At 42.5% G+C, this 13503-nt stretch overlaps 1 protein-coding gene across 1 annotated transcript in view; it reads left to right on the top strand.

Annotated features, from left to right (window-relative positions):
- Positions 1 to 13095, top strand: part of SHROOM2 (shroom family member 2) — a 116994-nt gene extending 103899 nt beyond the window's left edge. Inside the window, 5 exon segments of the mRNA XM_053387255.1 lie at positions 1226 to 1987; positions 3398 to 3949; positions 6900 to 7077; positions 9057 to 9329; positions 10276 to 13095. Coding sequence (XP_053243230.1) covers positions 1226 to 1987; positions 3398 to 3949; positions 6900 to 7077; positions 9057 to 9329; positions 10276 to 10542 — 2032 coding nt within the window. The 3' untranslated portion in view covers positions 10543 to 13095.
- Positions 13096 to 13503: the final 408 nt, after the last annotated feature.

The raw sequence follows: 13503 nt of genomic DNA, 5'->3' as shown, positions 1-13503 counted from the left end.
CGCTTGCTTTTAATGCTTTAATTCTTGAAGAAGAAAAAAACACCACTATTTGACCATATACTGTGCATTTTTAAAGGGCCAATTCAGTCCTTTAAGACATGCTCAGACCTGGCTGTCTTTGGCCTTGGTGCACCTCCTGTTCCCACTGATCCCCCACCTAAACATTCCCCTCCAAATCTTCCAACTCTGCTATCTCCTCCTCCAACTGAGCCCAATCCTTCCTTCTCAAGTCCTCCATCCAGTTCTCCATCCCCTATACTGGGCACTGTCTCCTTGTCAACTGCCCCCTTTTCTGTCTCTTTCTTGCCCCTGCTTGCCCTCAATAGTCCCCTCCATTTGGGCTGTTCCTTCAGACAAAGCTCCCTCCCCGTTGTTCATCCCTGAGCCCATTTCAGTGAACCAGAGTATACCTGCTTCATCCCAAATGACTCTCTTTAACCACAGTAACATTCAGTTGAGGTCAATTGGTCTTCTTTCCCAAATGCTGCCATATCTTGTTACCTCCTTCTGCACAATACTTACATTTTCTCTGCTTTATCCAACCCTTTCGGCACCATCTCAAAGTGTAGTATAACCTAGCTGTCCAAATTTTTTTCTAGAAAAAAAAAGGAAGGGGGAAGATGGCAATATTTGTTTGAAATATCATTATATAATTGGATACTGAGCCCATTAATCAGTGAGAACCAGGCAGTTTGTTCATAATTCTATACACGCAACCACCTCCACAAGCAAAAGAGGGGAAAATTCTGTATTTCTTCGTTGTATACCTCCCCGGGTTAACTCACTTTGCATGGCACAACATAACTTGAATGTGCCCTGACACTGTGCTTTGATTTTATTAGAAATACCATATATTTTCTTGCAGCTTTTGTATAAGTAGCATGGTGTTGTTTATAAGTAATTGAAGAAAGTACAGTGGTACCTTGGTTTTCAAACATAATCTGCTCTGGAAGACCGCTTGACTTCTAAAATGTTCGAAAACCGAAAACTCAATATGCAGCCTCAAAACGTACAGAAAACTCCAACAGGAAGCCACCTCTGAAGTTCGAAGCATTTACTTCTGGGTTTTCGGCGTATGAAAACTGAAACGTTTGGCTTCTGAGATGCTTGAAAATTGAGGTACCACTGTATATCATCATCTTTGGCCTTTAAGGGTACGTGATACACTTGTAGTGATGCTCAGGGAATGGCTAAACAACTGTGATTCTCCCCTTTGTTTTTCTAGACCAGCTGACACAGGGTACTCAGAATTCCGTCCCGAAGAGCCTGCCGCTCAGCAGGATTACAGCTTAGGAAACAAACGGAAAGTGTCTGCTAGGCCCTCACATGCAGTACAGGCTACACTTGCGTCTCAGGGGAGCCGAGGTAGATCTGGGACACTGCCCAGTGATTACAGATACTCACAGGAAAATGTGAGGGAGAAAAACAAAGATTACAGTGCGCTGCCTCTTGCTATTTCTGAGCTGCAAATATCCAACGGGGACCGCTTCTGCCCACCAGAAGTCAGAGGAGAGGGAAGCCTGCAGGAAGATCCAGCGCTGCTGAGTAAGAAACATGGGCCTGTGCCCCAGAGGCCTTCCCCTTCAAAACGAGAGAATAAATACAGGCGACAAGACAATTCTTCAGCGTCACTTGCTGCTTCCTCAGAGTCTTCACTGACAGCACCCAGCAAGCCAGCTCATTCCCATTCTGCCATTGCTGCCAGTGCGGTTGAGGTTAACGTGTCTCCTTCTCAGACTCCTGTAAAGGTTTTTGAAAAATTGAAAAGCACTGAGCTGCCAGAGCCTCGCCAGTTGGCGCCCGTCGAGAATGTTTGCCAGCACTTAGAAGAAAAAGCACGCCTCAAACCTGAACCTGGTCCGTCTGCAACTTATCGCTACCATTTGAAACCTGGAATGGAGACTTCAAGGTCCCCTTCTCCACAATTTGCTCCACAGAAGTTGACGGATAAGCCTCCTGTGGCTGTTCAGGATGAGAATCCCACAAGGTAAGGCAGTTTTACATGAATTGTTAACCATCTTGTCTTAAGATTTACATTGAAATTATATATTGCCCTTAATTAATTATTGTTCCCTGTAGCCTGCTCAGCTGCAGCAGTGAATTTATGCTAACAGGGTTGTGACCACTTTTTTCTCTACTGATTTCCTCCTATGGAATTTTGTATGAATGAATGTTGTAGAGTCGTACCTTGGATCTGAACAACCCCCGAAGTGATTGTTTCGGTTTGCAAACATTCTTTGGAACCCGAATGTCCGAAGGGGCTTCCGCAGCTCCCAATTGGCTGCAGGAGCTTATTGCAGCCAATCGGAAGCCGTGCTTTGGTTTCCGAACATTATGGAAGTCGAACGATTCCGTGTGACTTCCAAGGTACAACTGTATTTCACATTCACTTGGCTCTTCATTCATGGGTACTGCCGCCCATAAATCATCTGCAAATAAACACCGTGCAACTTATTTATTTTATCTTTCAAATGGAGCTATCAGTCCAATCCTTTTCTATTCTTAGCTATGCATACTGAGTAAATCTCAGTGTCTCTTGAGTTTTCAGACATTCACAAAACTTGTCTGGGATTGTCAACATCAAATGTGAATGTTGGCTGTCACCAAATGTCAGACATTCAATTTAATTTGTCAAACATTCAATGCAAAATATGCTGGCAAGCACATAACTTTACTCTTGTTTAGGTTAAATATTCAAAACTGATAAATGCACAGAAGTAAATTTATCATACTGTGTTTAATTCCTTGCTATATTTACAGTATTTGCATGCAAAGATAGTGACCTTATATTAATAGAAGTGCCTCATAGATCACATATATCTCAAGGACATGACCGTGCTGTGCCAGCGTTGGGCAAGATTTCTGATCTTCAAGATATGCACTGACAATATGGCCCAATAAGTGATCTGCATCAATGTAGCAACATGCTGCATATATCAGAATAGATCATATCTGTTGTAATGCTGCTTGCAAACCGCAAATCCATTTATGACTGGCTGCTGTGGTCTATCAGCTGTGTCATCATCTGCACTGGCATACCTGGCTTAAAATACCCAAAGCATTGAATGCTTACAAACAAATGAAAAGTTGGCAATCTTGTGCTCACTTATTTTAATGTTAATGGGGCAAACATCCAAGTTATGTGGGATTGTTTGAAAAGCACAGGTCCCATTATTGATCCTTGGGGTATTCCACTTTCTGCATCCCTCCATCTAGAGAAGTGTTCATTTATGCCTACTCTCTGCTTCCTGCTGCCTAACCAATTGAAAGGAAAGGAAAGGCAAAACTTTGATGTGTTGTTTGCTCCTTAGGGAACCTATATAGTTCCCTAAATATCTTGCACAAATTAAATGTGATGGGCCATTTTGAGCCGTTAACGTTCTTCTCTTTTCTCAAGAATCGAAAGAGTGATGGATAACAACACAACTGTGAAGATGGTTCCCATAAAGATTGTACATTCTGAGAGCCATGCAGAGAAGGAAAGTAGGCAGAACCTTGTGAGCACCATTGAACTTCCTGCTTTGCCAAGCGGCTTGGAGAAGGACCAGATTAAAACACTCAGCACTTCTGAACAGTCCTACTCTCGTTTCTGTGCTTACACGAGGCAGGGGGTGGAGCCAGAGCCTGAGAACAAAAGCCTTCTCCCTAGTTTGCAACCTGCCGAAGCGCCTGGGAACAACACAAAGGACAGTGATACTTCTGCCCATGCAGTCAGCTATATGAGGGCCAAAGAAAAGACCATGGAAGACTGGAAGTCGGAAGAGCTGGCCAGAGAGATTGTGGGCAAGGATAAGTCACTAGCAGATATTCTGGACCCAAATGCGAAAATAAAAACTACAATGGACCTGATGGTGGGAATATTTCCGAAAGATGAACATCTCTTGGAAGAAGCCCAGCAACGCAGAAAGCTTCTTCTAAAAAACCCTTCACCAAAAACTGCAGAGGACAAGTGAGTAGAAATATATTAACCTTAAGCCTTTTATCCTTTCTCCATTCCTTTGCCCAATGTGTGCATTTGATCAGCTTATTTTCTGTTTAGAAAGAGGGACTTTTATAATATAAATGCAAATCAAGATGTGTCCTTGTGGGTTCGTATAGTCCAATACACTTTTTTGAAGCAGCAAAATGTCTCCAGTAAGCTCACAAACAGGGCATGAATTTCTGCAACCTTCATCGGTTGTTTGCAGTTCTTGGGTTGTTTCTGGAAAACGCAGATTGTGGTGGCCTGCCATAATTTGACAGGAATGTTGGTCCAAAGAACAGGGGCAGTCACACTAAAAGCCCTGCTCTGTGTTACTGTGAAGTGGGCTTCTGATGTCTTTGGAAGTTGTAGAGGAGAAGCTCTCACATAGACTGCAGTGAGTGGGTATATAAGTTGGTGTAAAAAAGTAGCCTGGGCTGTATAGGAGCCTTTAGATTAGCGCCAGCAACTTGGACATAGCCCAGTAGCAGCCTGGCCATAACTTGCAAACATGCTGTTATATGCTATTTGCTGTTGACAGCTACATTCTACACAGAGACAACACTGTTACTTGACATTTTATGTAGCAGTGGAAGTTTATTAATTTGCTTGGTCATTAATGACATTTTAATATATCCTCTTTCTGTCAGTAGATTCCACAGTTTAAAAGAGGGGTGGGAATCTCCAGGCTGTGGACCTGATAAGGCCCAGAGTGGGTCTCAATTTAGATCTACCAAGACCCAGTAGGGAAAATCAAGAAAAAATGGGTCTCCCAGCGTGTGCTTTTTCCAGTTTCCTGGAAAAAGGGATTGACAGTTAAATCACTCTGCATAGGGACTAGGGGTCTCCTAACACCTAACAGCTCTTAGCACCCTTAGCAAACTGTGGTGCCCAGGATTCACTGGGGGAAGCTATGACTTTTTAAGGGGTAGAATATTGTACTGCTTTAAAAGTATAGTACAGATGCAGCCTTAATCCACCACCTGCCTGTCAACTAAACTTATACCCTGCTTTACAGTACAAAGCTTGTGAGGAAAGCTACACACACATAGATGGATTGATATACAGATAAATTTATTGTCAGTATTGTTGTTGGGCATTCTTGGTGCCCAAACAAATGCTCAGCAGTATTTTAGTTCTAGAAATACCATCAGATTGACCTTGAAATTTTGAGGACATAGAAGACACTCATACTTGAAATTGCAAGCACCCTTCTAAAAATGAATAGGGCATGGAAAACCAAACCGTCACAGTCTTTCCCCAAACATTTTCTCCTTAAACAATGCCCCACAGTATTTAAACCCCAGTATGCGTTCACTAGGGAAAGTAAATCTCAAATTTGATATCCAAGCAGGTAAAGGTAAAGGTACCCCTGCCCGTACGGGCCAGTCATGTCCGACTCTAGGGTTGTGCGCCCATCTCACTTAAGAGGCCGGGGGGCAGCGCTGTCCGGAGACGCTTCCGGGTCACGTGGCCAGCGTGACGAAGCTGCTCTGGCGAGCCAGCACCAGCGCAGCACACGGAAACGCCGTTTACCTTCCCGCTATAAAGTGCTACCTATTTATCTACTTGCACTTAGGGGTGCTTTCGAACTGCTAGGTGGGCAGGAGCTGGGGCCGAAAGACGGGAGCTCACCCCGCCACAGGGATTCGAACCGCCGACCATACGATCGGCAAGTCCTAGGCACTGAGGTTTTACCCACAGCGCCACCCGCGTCCCTGATATCCAAGCAAGTACTGGTTAAATTCTTGCTGCTTCTAGCCAAATGAGATAGAGTCTTTATCTCCTTCCTGCCCACCTGATTGTTCCTCTTATGGTGTTGCCTATTTGGGTCCAGCTCATCCAAGGGGGTGAAGCCAGACAACAGTGTGTCTTATCTATGGCAGAAGTTCCTGTTGAGTTTTCTCAAGTCTTTCCTCAGACTGGTGTGACTCTTGGTAGGCTGCCTAGTCCCATTCTAAAAGTTTACCTTTGGGGGAAGGGATGTAAACCACCTTGATCAAATAGGCAGCAACCAGTTTTCAAATTCTATAAATCTTATTTGACAAAACCCTGTGTATGCATGTTTATTTGGGAGTAAAGCCAAGTGGATTCAGTGGGACTTACCTTGAACTAAACATGCATAGGATCCGGCTGCAAATTAGCCAATTGCAATTTAGCTTTACTGTCGGGTAATAGCTAGCACATTCTGTTTTCCAAGGTTTGTTCTTGGCTACAGCTAGTGTTGAGTGAAGAGAGTGCTTATCTTGGAGTCCTTGTTCAGACAACACCCTAAGCCAAATCTTGCAAAAAGAACTAGGGAGGAGCACAGAGCCTGCGCATTCACATCACCTTGCTGAGGTTTGCATTAGCTTAGCATTTTGCGTGAACCTGCTCATAGTGCCTTCCCTATCTTATTTTCAAAATGGCAATGAAATAGCTTTTCCAAAAGGTTGTGTTCAGTAGCAGGACCCCTTTAAGGCTTGCAATTTAAGCATTAGAATTGTGGATAATGAAACAAGAGCAGCTGTGTTTTTCACTAAAAGTTATGCTTATGGGATTATATAGTCAGGGCTAATGAGAGCCCCAAAGAGGTTTAAACATTACCTTCCTGCCACTGGCCATATAATCAAGGATACAGTGTGGAAATCTAAACACTGACAAGGGAGCATCAATTAAGGGGCAAAATGGAAATCAGCATTTTCAGGCAATGATTTTGGCAGTTTCTTTTAATTGCCCGTCTCTTTAGCTAGGGTCTGAGAGTGCCAGAATGATATGGTTATTTCATGCGAGACATTAGCCCCTGCAATAGCCCCAGGGTGAAAGAGCCTTTCTCGAAGCCCTACAATTTACTTGCTGCAAACAGCGTTTCAAAATGATTACTGTCCTCCTTTCAATGTGCAGAATGTCAGGAAGCGAATTAAAACTGGGTGTTGCTCTTTTTTTCACCTTCGCTTAGGAAAGAGGAGCAGCCCCTGCCTTCAGCTATCCCCTTGACAACCAATTCCACTTACTACAGCACATCTGCACCCAAGGCAGAACTGCTGAACAAAATGAAGGACATGCAGCAGCAACAGCAGCAGCAGCAAAGTGAGGATTCTGAGGATGAGCTAGACCATGATTTATCTGAAAAGAAGGTAAGATTGCATTTCTTTTTTAAAAACCAACCCATGCTGTTGAAATCCATGCTGCTAGAGCTGTCTAGTAGATCTCCACTGCAGCCAGCCCAGCCAAAAGCAAATGTGGCCAGGCCAGAAGCTGTGTGACAGCACAGGAGCTGGCAAGCTGTCATCGCAACTCACAAAAGATGGATGGTGAAGGTTTCTCTCAGAGGGAATGAAAGCTATAGGACAACCAGCTGGAGAGTGGGCAGAGAAGTAAGGTTTCAGTTAAACAGATATGCCATGTAGGAGCACAGGAAGCTACCTTATTTATGTCCAGTCAGTCTATTATTCTATATAGTGCATCTCTGTCCACTCAGAATGGCAGGTTCTTGGAGCTGGGTGCAGAGGTTGCTTCGCTCACACTCCTTATGACATTTTAAACTGGAGACACCAGGAGCTGAGTCTGGGACCTCCTGGATGTAAGGAATGTAGCTCTGCGCTGAGCTGTGTTCCCCTTCCTAAATGCAGAAGGGGGTTGGTAATGTTAGGAGTCCTTGCCTCACTTTACTCATATGTCAGGAGGAGCAATTGACTGAACAGCAGCTGGCTTTTGTATTGGACAAGCCAACTTCACAACGCAACATGGTGGCCAAGACATGCAGCAACACCGCGCAGCAGAAACATGGTCCATACAGTACAAGTTCATATCTGGAGATAACAATCTATTTATCTGATTTAGGTATCTTGACACCTACACACACAAACACACAACACTGCCATTTCATAATAAACCAGTTCTGGTTAGATTTCAAAATCTTGATTGAATATAGATTTATGGGTTTCCCTGAACCAAGCCAGGTCTGAGAGAACACAGCCCTAAAGTCTCTCAGCTCCTTTATTCTGGGGCTCATAAAAAGGGAGACTTGCCTCATAATTGGCTGGGCCTTTCCTCTGGCAAAACACTAAGGCCCTTCTGAGGCCCTGGCTCAACTGCTGTTTACATTATTGCTTATCCTAGGCAATGAGATATGTATTCTGTGCTTAAATGGGTGTTCCTTCAGGCCAAGTGCAAAGGTTGTTCATTCAAGCTTTGGCAACCAGAAACACAGCTCTCCTCCAGTTTGGGTTCTTAATGCACCTTCTCCCCTCCAATAATGAGGAACCTGGGAATGTGCCTCGACGCACCTACATATGCAGCATTTTTTTCTTAACATAGGTGAAGTGACCAGAGAAGTCCTTCAGATGTATCTGCAGCCGGGCCCAGGGATGGGGGGTGGCATTTTCCATGAAGCAAGCCCTGCTGGGTGGGATCTGCATCTCTCCCTCCATCTTTTGAGCCAGCCAGATGCAGCTCCCATCTGCATGGGATTGCCTCATGGGAAAACAACTCCCAGCTCCAGGTGATGGTAGGTATGTCTGAAGTCAGTCTGAAGATTATATCATGTCAAAAATGTGAAGTTGGCAGTGAAACCAAGGGAACTGGTTGGTGTGGTCTTGTGTCTTGACAAAGAAGACAATTGCTTTTTTTACTAACCAACAATGCAACTTACGCAAGAATAGCTGAAATATGCTTGTGATGCCTTGGATGTAGAATCTAAACAACTTTCTTACAAGTAGGAACCGGAGGTATTGGACTTGCTACACCTGACTCTTCACTTTTGCAAATACCCTCAAAAGGAAGCATGTAGGAGACATCGCAAGAGCACACCGCAAGAGTTCCCTGGGAGAGGGATTGGTTATTAAAGCACTCTGGGAATTGTAGTGCTGTGAGGGAAACGGGTTTCCAAAGAACTCTCAGTTCCCTTAATGAACTACAGTTCCCAAGATTCTTTGGAAAGCCATGGCTGTTCAAATTGTTTTGATACTGCTCTAAAAATATGGTACAGACGCTGTCTTAAGAGTATTTCAGAGTGAAATGGGGCTGGGAAAGTTCAGTTGCAATTGCATCTGTTATATCAAATAAATTGAGCTTACTCTCCCCCCCACCCTTTTTTTTGTTTTGTTTTCCTTAGCAAGAACTTATAGATAGCATAAGTCGAAAGCTGCAAGTGTTGCGCGAAGCTCGTGAGACGCTCCTGGAAGACATTCAGGCCAACAATATGCTTGGAGATGAAGTGGAGGCCATTGTCAAAGAGGTCTGCAAATCCAATGAGTTTGACAAGTTCCGGATGTTTATTGGGGACCTGGATAAAGTGGTCAACCTCCTGCTGTCACTCTCTGGCCGTCTGGCCCGAGTAGAAAATGCACTAAACAACTTGGATGAAAATGCCTCTCCTGAAGAGCGGGTAAGTCTTGTTTTTTTTAAAAAGAGCTCCTGTCTAATGTTGCTCTCTTGATGGCAAGTAGATTTCTTCAGTGACAATAGCTGACCTTAAGTTTAAAAAAAATAAAACCAAAAAAGCCCCAACAAGGATATCCAAAGCAAAAAAGCTAGCCAAAGACCACAAAAAAGACACATGTGGCAGAGGGGTAGCGATTCCAAGATTTTGAGACAAGCTGAGACATAGAAGAATCATTCCAAGTTTCAAAATGTCTAGGTGAATATGATGTTCTAGAAGGCGCTCTGCAATTTGCCTATGAGATGCACTTAGATTTTACTAGCATTCTTCCTTTATAGCAAGGAAATTAAAATGTTCACCATGTGACTCAAGGAACTAAAACTGAAAACTAAAAGCCTGTGTTTCTATATAGCTCCTAAAACTTGTTCCATTCTGCCTTGCCTTTCTTTGATCTCTCTTGTGATCCTGTGAGCATCACCTTTCAGCCCTTCTCTGTTCCACAACCACAGCCTATATTACTGTCCTATTGCTGGCCTCCGCAGTTTTTCTTTCCCCAATATAAGGGGCTCAAATTGATTACAGTTTATTTAACTGACGTTTATAAACCCATCAGTACTTAATAACCTCTTCCTCTGTTTTTTCCCCCTGAAAGCCTCATGATTTTGCACAAGTAAACGTGTGCAAAAGAGAGAATTAAGAACTGGGTGTTTCTCTAAGCTTAGGAGTAAGGAGGGTGGTGGTGTTTTGTTTTTAAGGGGTTTTTCAAGTCCTGTTGATGCCATCTTTGTAATCGTGCACATTTCATATCTGCACTATGCTCTCTCTGTACGCTCTCAGTGAGTAGGTTTCTTAGCAGATTTTATTACAACCATGTAGCAGTGAGATCAGGCTGACTTACCTGCCCAATTACACCTGAAATGACCTGGAATGGTTTTGCTCTCTCCCCCTCAAGCGGATCCTGGTGGAGAAGAAGAAGCTGCTCACACAGCAGCATGAAGATGCAAAGGAACTGAAGGAGAACCTGGACCGAAGGGAACGCATTGTCTTTGACATTTTGGCCAACTACCTGAGCGACGAGAGCCTTGCCGATTATGAGCATTTTGTCAAAATGAAGTCAGCCCTCATAATCGAACAGCGAGAGCTGGAGGACAAAATCAAACTTGGGGAGGAGCAGCTGAAGTGTCTGACTGATAGCCTTCAACCTGACAGGCCCAAATGACATTCACCCAAGGACCATGGAAATCGAAACAACATGGGTTTAGAAGTATAGAACTCCTCCGTTCACTAGGAGGAGCTGCTCAAAAGAAACAACAACCATAAGTCATAATAGCAATAATATTCAGGGGGAGGGGAATTGTTTCTGTGTGGGGTTATTTGCATTTCTAGAAACATTTCAAAGCCTCTCTGGCTTTCCTTTATCACACAGCCTTAGGAACCTCTCCGGACATTAGATTCTGTGCTTCAGATTCGGTATATTCAGGAATCTGCTGCAGTTGTGCATGAGTGCAGTTCTTTCTTTCTTTTTTAACGAAGAAAAAAATGTGTGTGGTTTCTTTTCAGATTCATATAGGTTGCTGTGGATCCCTCAAAAACTTAACAATGAGGATTTTAGGAGACTTTTTTGGGAGGGAGCAGGATACAGCCATATCAAACAGACAGAACAGATTTAAACATGTTACCTGTCTAAGTGTTGTATTCAGGTTGGTGAGATATAGTGACGTTTGCACATTTGATCTGCAATCCTATGCACACTTACCTGGGAGTAGGCCCCATTGAGCAAAGTGGGACTTACTTCTGAGTAAATACTCTCAAGATTCCACCGGCAGGTGCTGTTTTGAAGAAGTGTTGCATAAGCTCTGCCTTTCCAAAAAAATTATGTTGATACTGTTTGGATGAGTAGACCTTGGAACAACCTATAATAAGCTACTTTCAAACACACCAGGAAACTGTGTGACTGTACATGGTTTTTAATGTCTTGGCGGGGTGGAACTTGCCATTATTATTATTTTCCATTTGAAGATAAAGTTGGAGAATTTTAGCCAGTCTTGTTCAATTCATTAATTATCATCTTCTCCACAGCACAAAGGCAATAATTTCATTCAGCTCAGCTTTCTTATATGAATGAAGTGTAACTAAGGGTCTGACTATAATATGCACAGGTCTGTAAATAAAAGGCAGAACTTCTGCTACATTATGTTTGGTGCCATTTGCCAGGGATTCAGTGAATCAAACTACAAATTAGAAGATCATTCTGTATATCTTTCATTTGCACAAAGCTAACTGTGTGTTTTTTAATTTTATCATGTCCTTCGTGCCTAGGACTGCTGTTTGTCCAGCTTTTTCATGCCTCAACAAGAAGCATGATATCCATTTTACTGAAGTACATTGGAAACGTTCACTGTTATTACGTGAGTGTGTTCCCATTTTCATATTAACAAATATCCCTGCCATTATGGGACTTCCATTTCCACAAGGAGTGATGCATTAACACTGCCATCAAAGGAAAAACATCTTATCTATAAAAAGTCCCACTAAACTGTCCTTTACATAACAAGAACGGTGGGATAACAAATGCTGATGTACTAATCTGCACAGTAAGTGTTCCCTCGTATTAATGTACATATCTGACGGATAAAGGGAAATCATACTTGTTTATAGGCTGTTTTTAACTTATACTGAGAAAATGATTTACTCAGCACTTAAATCTTCAACTCCCTTGGCTGTAGTGCCCTCCCTGACAAGGGGAACTAATTTAAACATTACGAAAAAAGAATTCTCTTGACACTTGCCGCTTGATTTAAGTGTAGGCAAAATATTTCCCTTCTATGGTTCTCAACATTCAGGTAAAATGCAGTCATAAATATAAGCAATGGTTGACTATACAGGGTCTTGGCATAATCACTTCTATGTAATCAAGTATTTCAAAAACAAATCCTAGAAGGGGGCTTTCCCCTGAGTTATCAGTGCTATTTCACACACCATAGGCCACTGGCCTGCACCGGGGTCATTCCTTTAACCCTCTGCTGTACTAATGGGTCCCAGGTTTGTCTATTCCGTTTAGAAGACATCTGACGAGTTACCAACATCATCAGATGCTGCTACATCCAACCAATATTAGAGAAACAGATCCATTTTGTCTTGGAATCTTTTACCTGATCCATAAATAAAGCCAAGCTAAGATAAATGATTATTTGTACTTCAGTCAGCTGTGAGCTTTTACATGTCACTCTTTTTTTAAAAAAAGAGACTGTGATTCTGATTGTGTATGTGAACTTCAAATATAATTTCAGTATGTGTGTGCACAGTACTTTGAGTTAAATCATATAATTCTTATGAAGTTAGCAATATGGAAATTGATGTATCATTATATATTATCCTTTTCATAATGTGATATTTAATCACTCCCCTTGCTTCTTCCTTTGTTCTTTATTGTTGCTGGCAGGCTCTCCGGAAGGGACCAGGAGTGAGATTCTCCCTACTGCTGTATATATTTCTATAAATAGCATTTTTGTTGCTTTGTAAGAGAGAGAGAAAAAACCTGGTGCTAATGTCTTGCCTCTGGCACCCATAAGTGAAGGATTCCTTTTTCCATCTTATGGGTCACTGCAGTTTTTAGAGCTTTTTTGTATTGTGGGAGGAAATAAAGTCTTTCCGATTTCTCCTGTGTCCCCCTTTAAGTTTTCAACCCTGAGTAAAAAGCATATAGAGATTTCTTTCTTGCTGCTTGAGTATAATATCATGCTTGACCGAGGGAAATAAACTGAATATTGTGTTTCAGTGTAACGAGTAATTTATTAATTTTAATATGTTACCTACATAAGGTTCAAATATACATAACCTTCTTTTCATAGAGGAATGTCCATACCGTTTTGGTGATGGTGTCTGAGTTGATTATCATGACCTTTTCCCAGTTCAGATCCATTTAAGTTTAGAATCCTTACCAAATTCAGCTTCCAAAAAAGAAAGGATGGGGGGATATAAAGCCAAGTTGTGTTAAGGATCTCCCCCGCCCCCCAATTGTGGAATAACGTGAGATTTCCCATATTTTGTGTTATTCTACAGAATAGACACTAGAGGGAGAAAGAGTCAAATATAGGACAATGCCTGTAGATAAATGAAATTACGTATTTAGTTAGCTAAATGGGATAAATATTGGTCCCACTGAGTAACAGCTGACTGA

The sequence above is a fragment of the Podarcis raffonei genome, chromosome 4 (genome assembly GCF_027172205.1).
Source record: "Podarcis raffonei isolate rPodRaf1 chromosome 4, rPodRaf1.pri, whole genome shotgun sequence".
In the NCBI taxonomy this organism is placed as follows: Eukaryota; Metazoa; Chordata; class Lepidosauria; order Squamata; family Lacertidae; genus Podarcis; species Podarcis raffonei.
The sequence above is the reverse complement of the archived record's forward strand: the minus strand, read 5'-3'. Positions and strand labels throughout refer to the sequence as shown.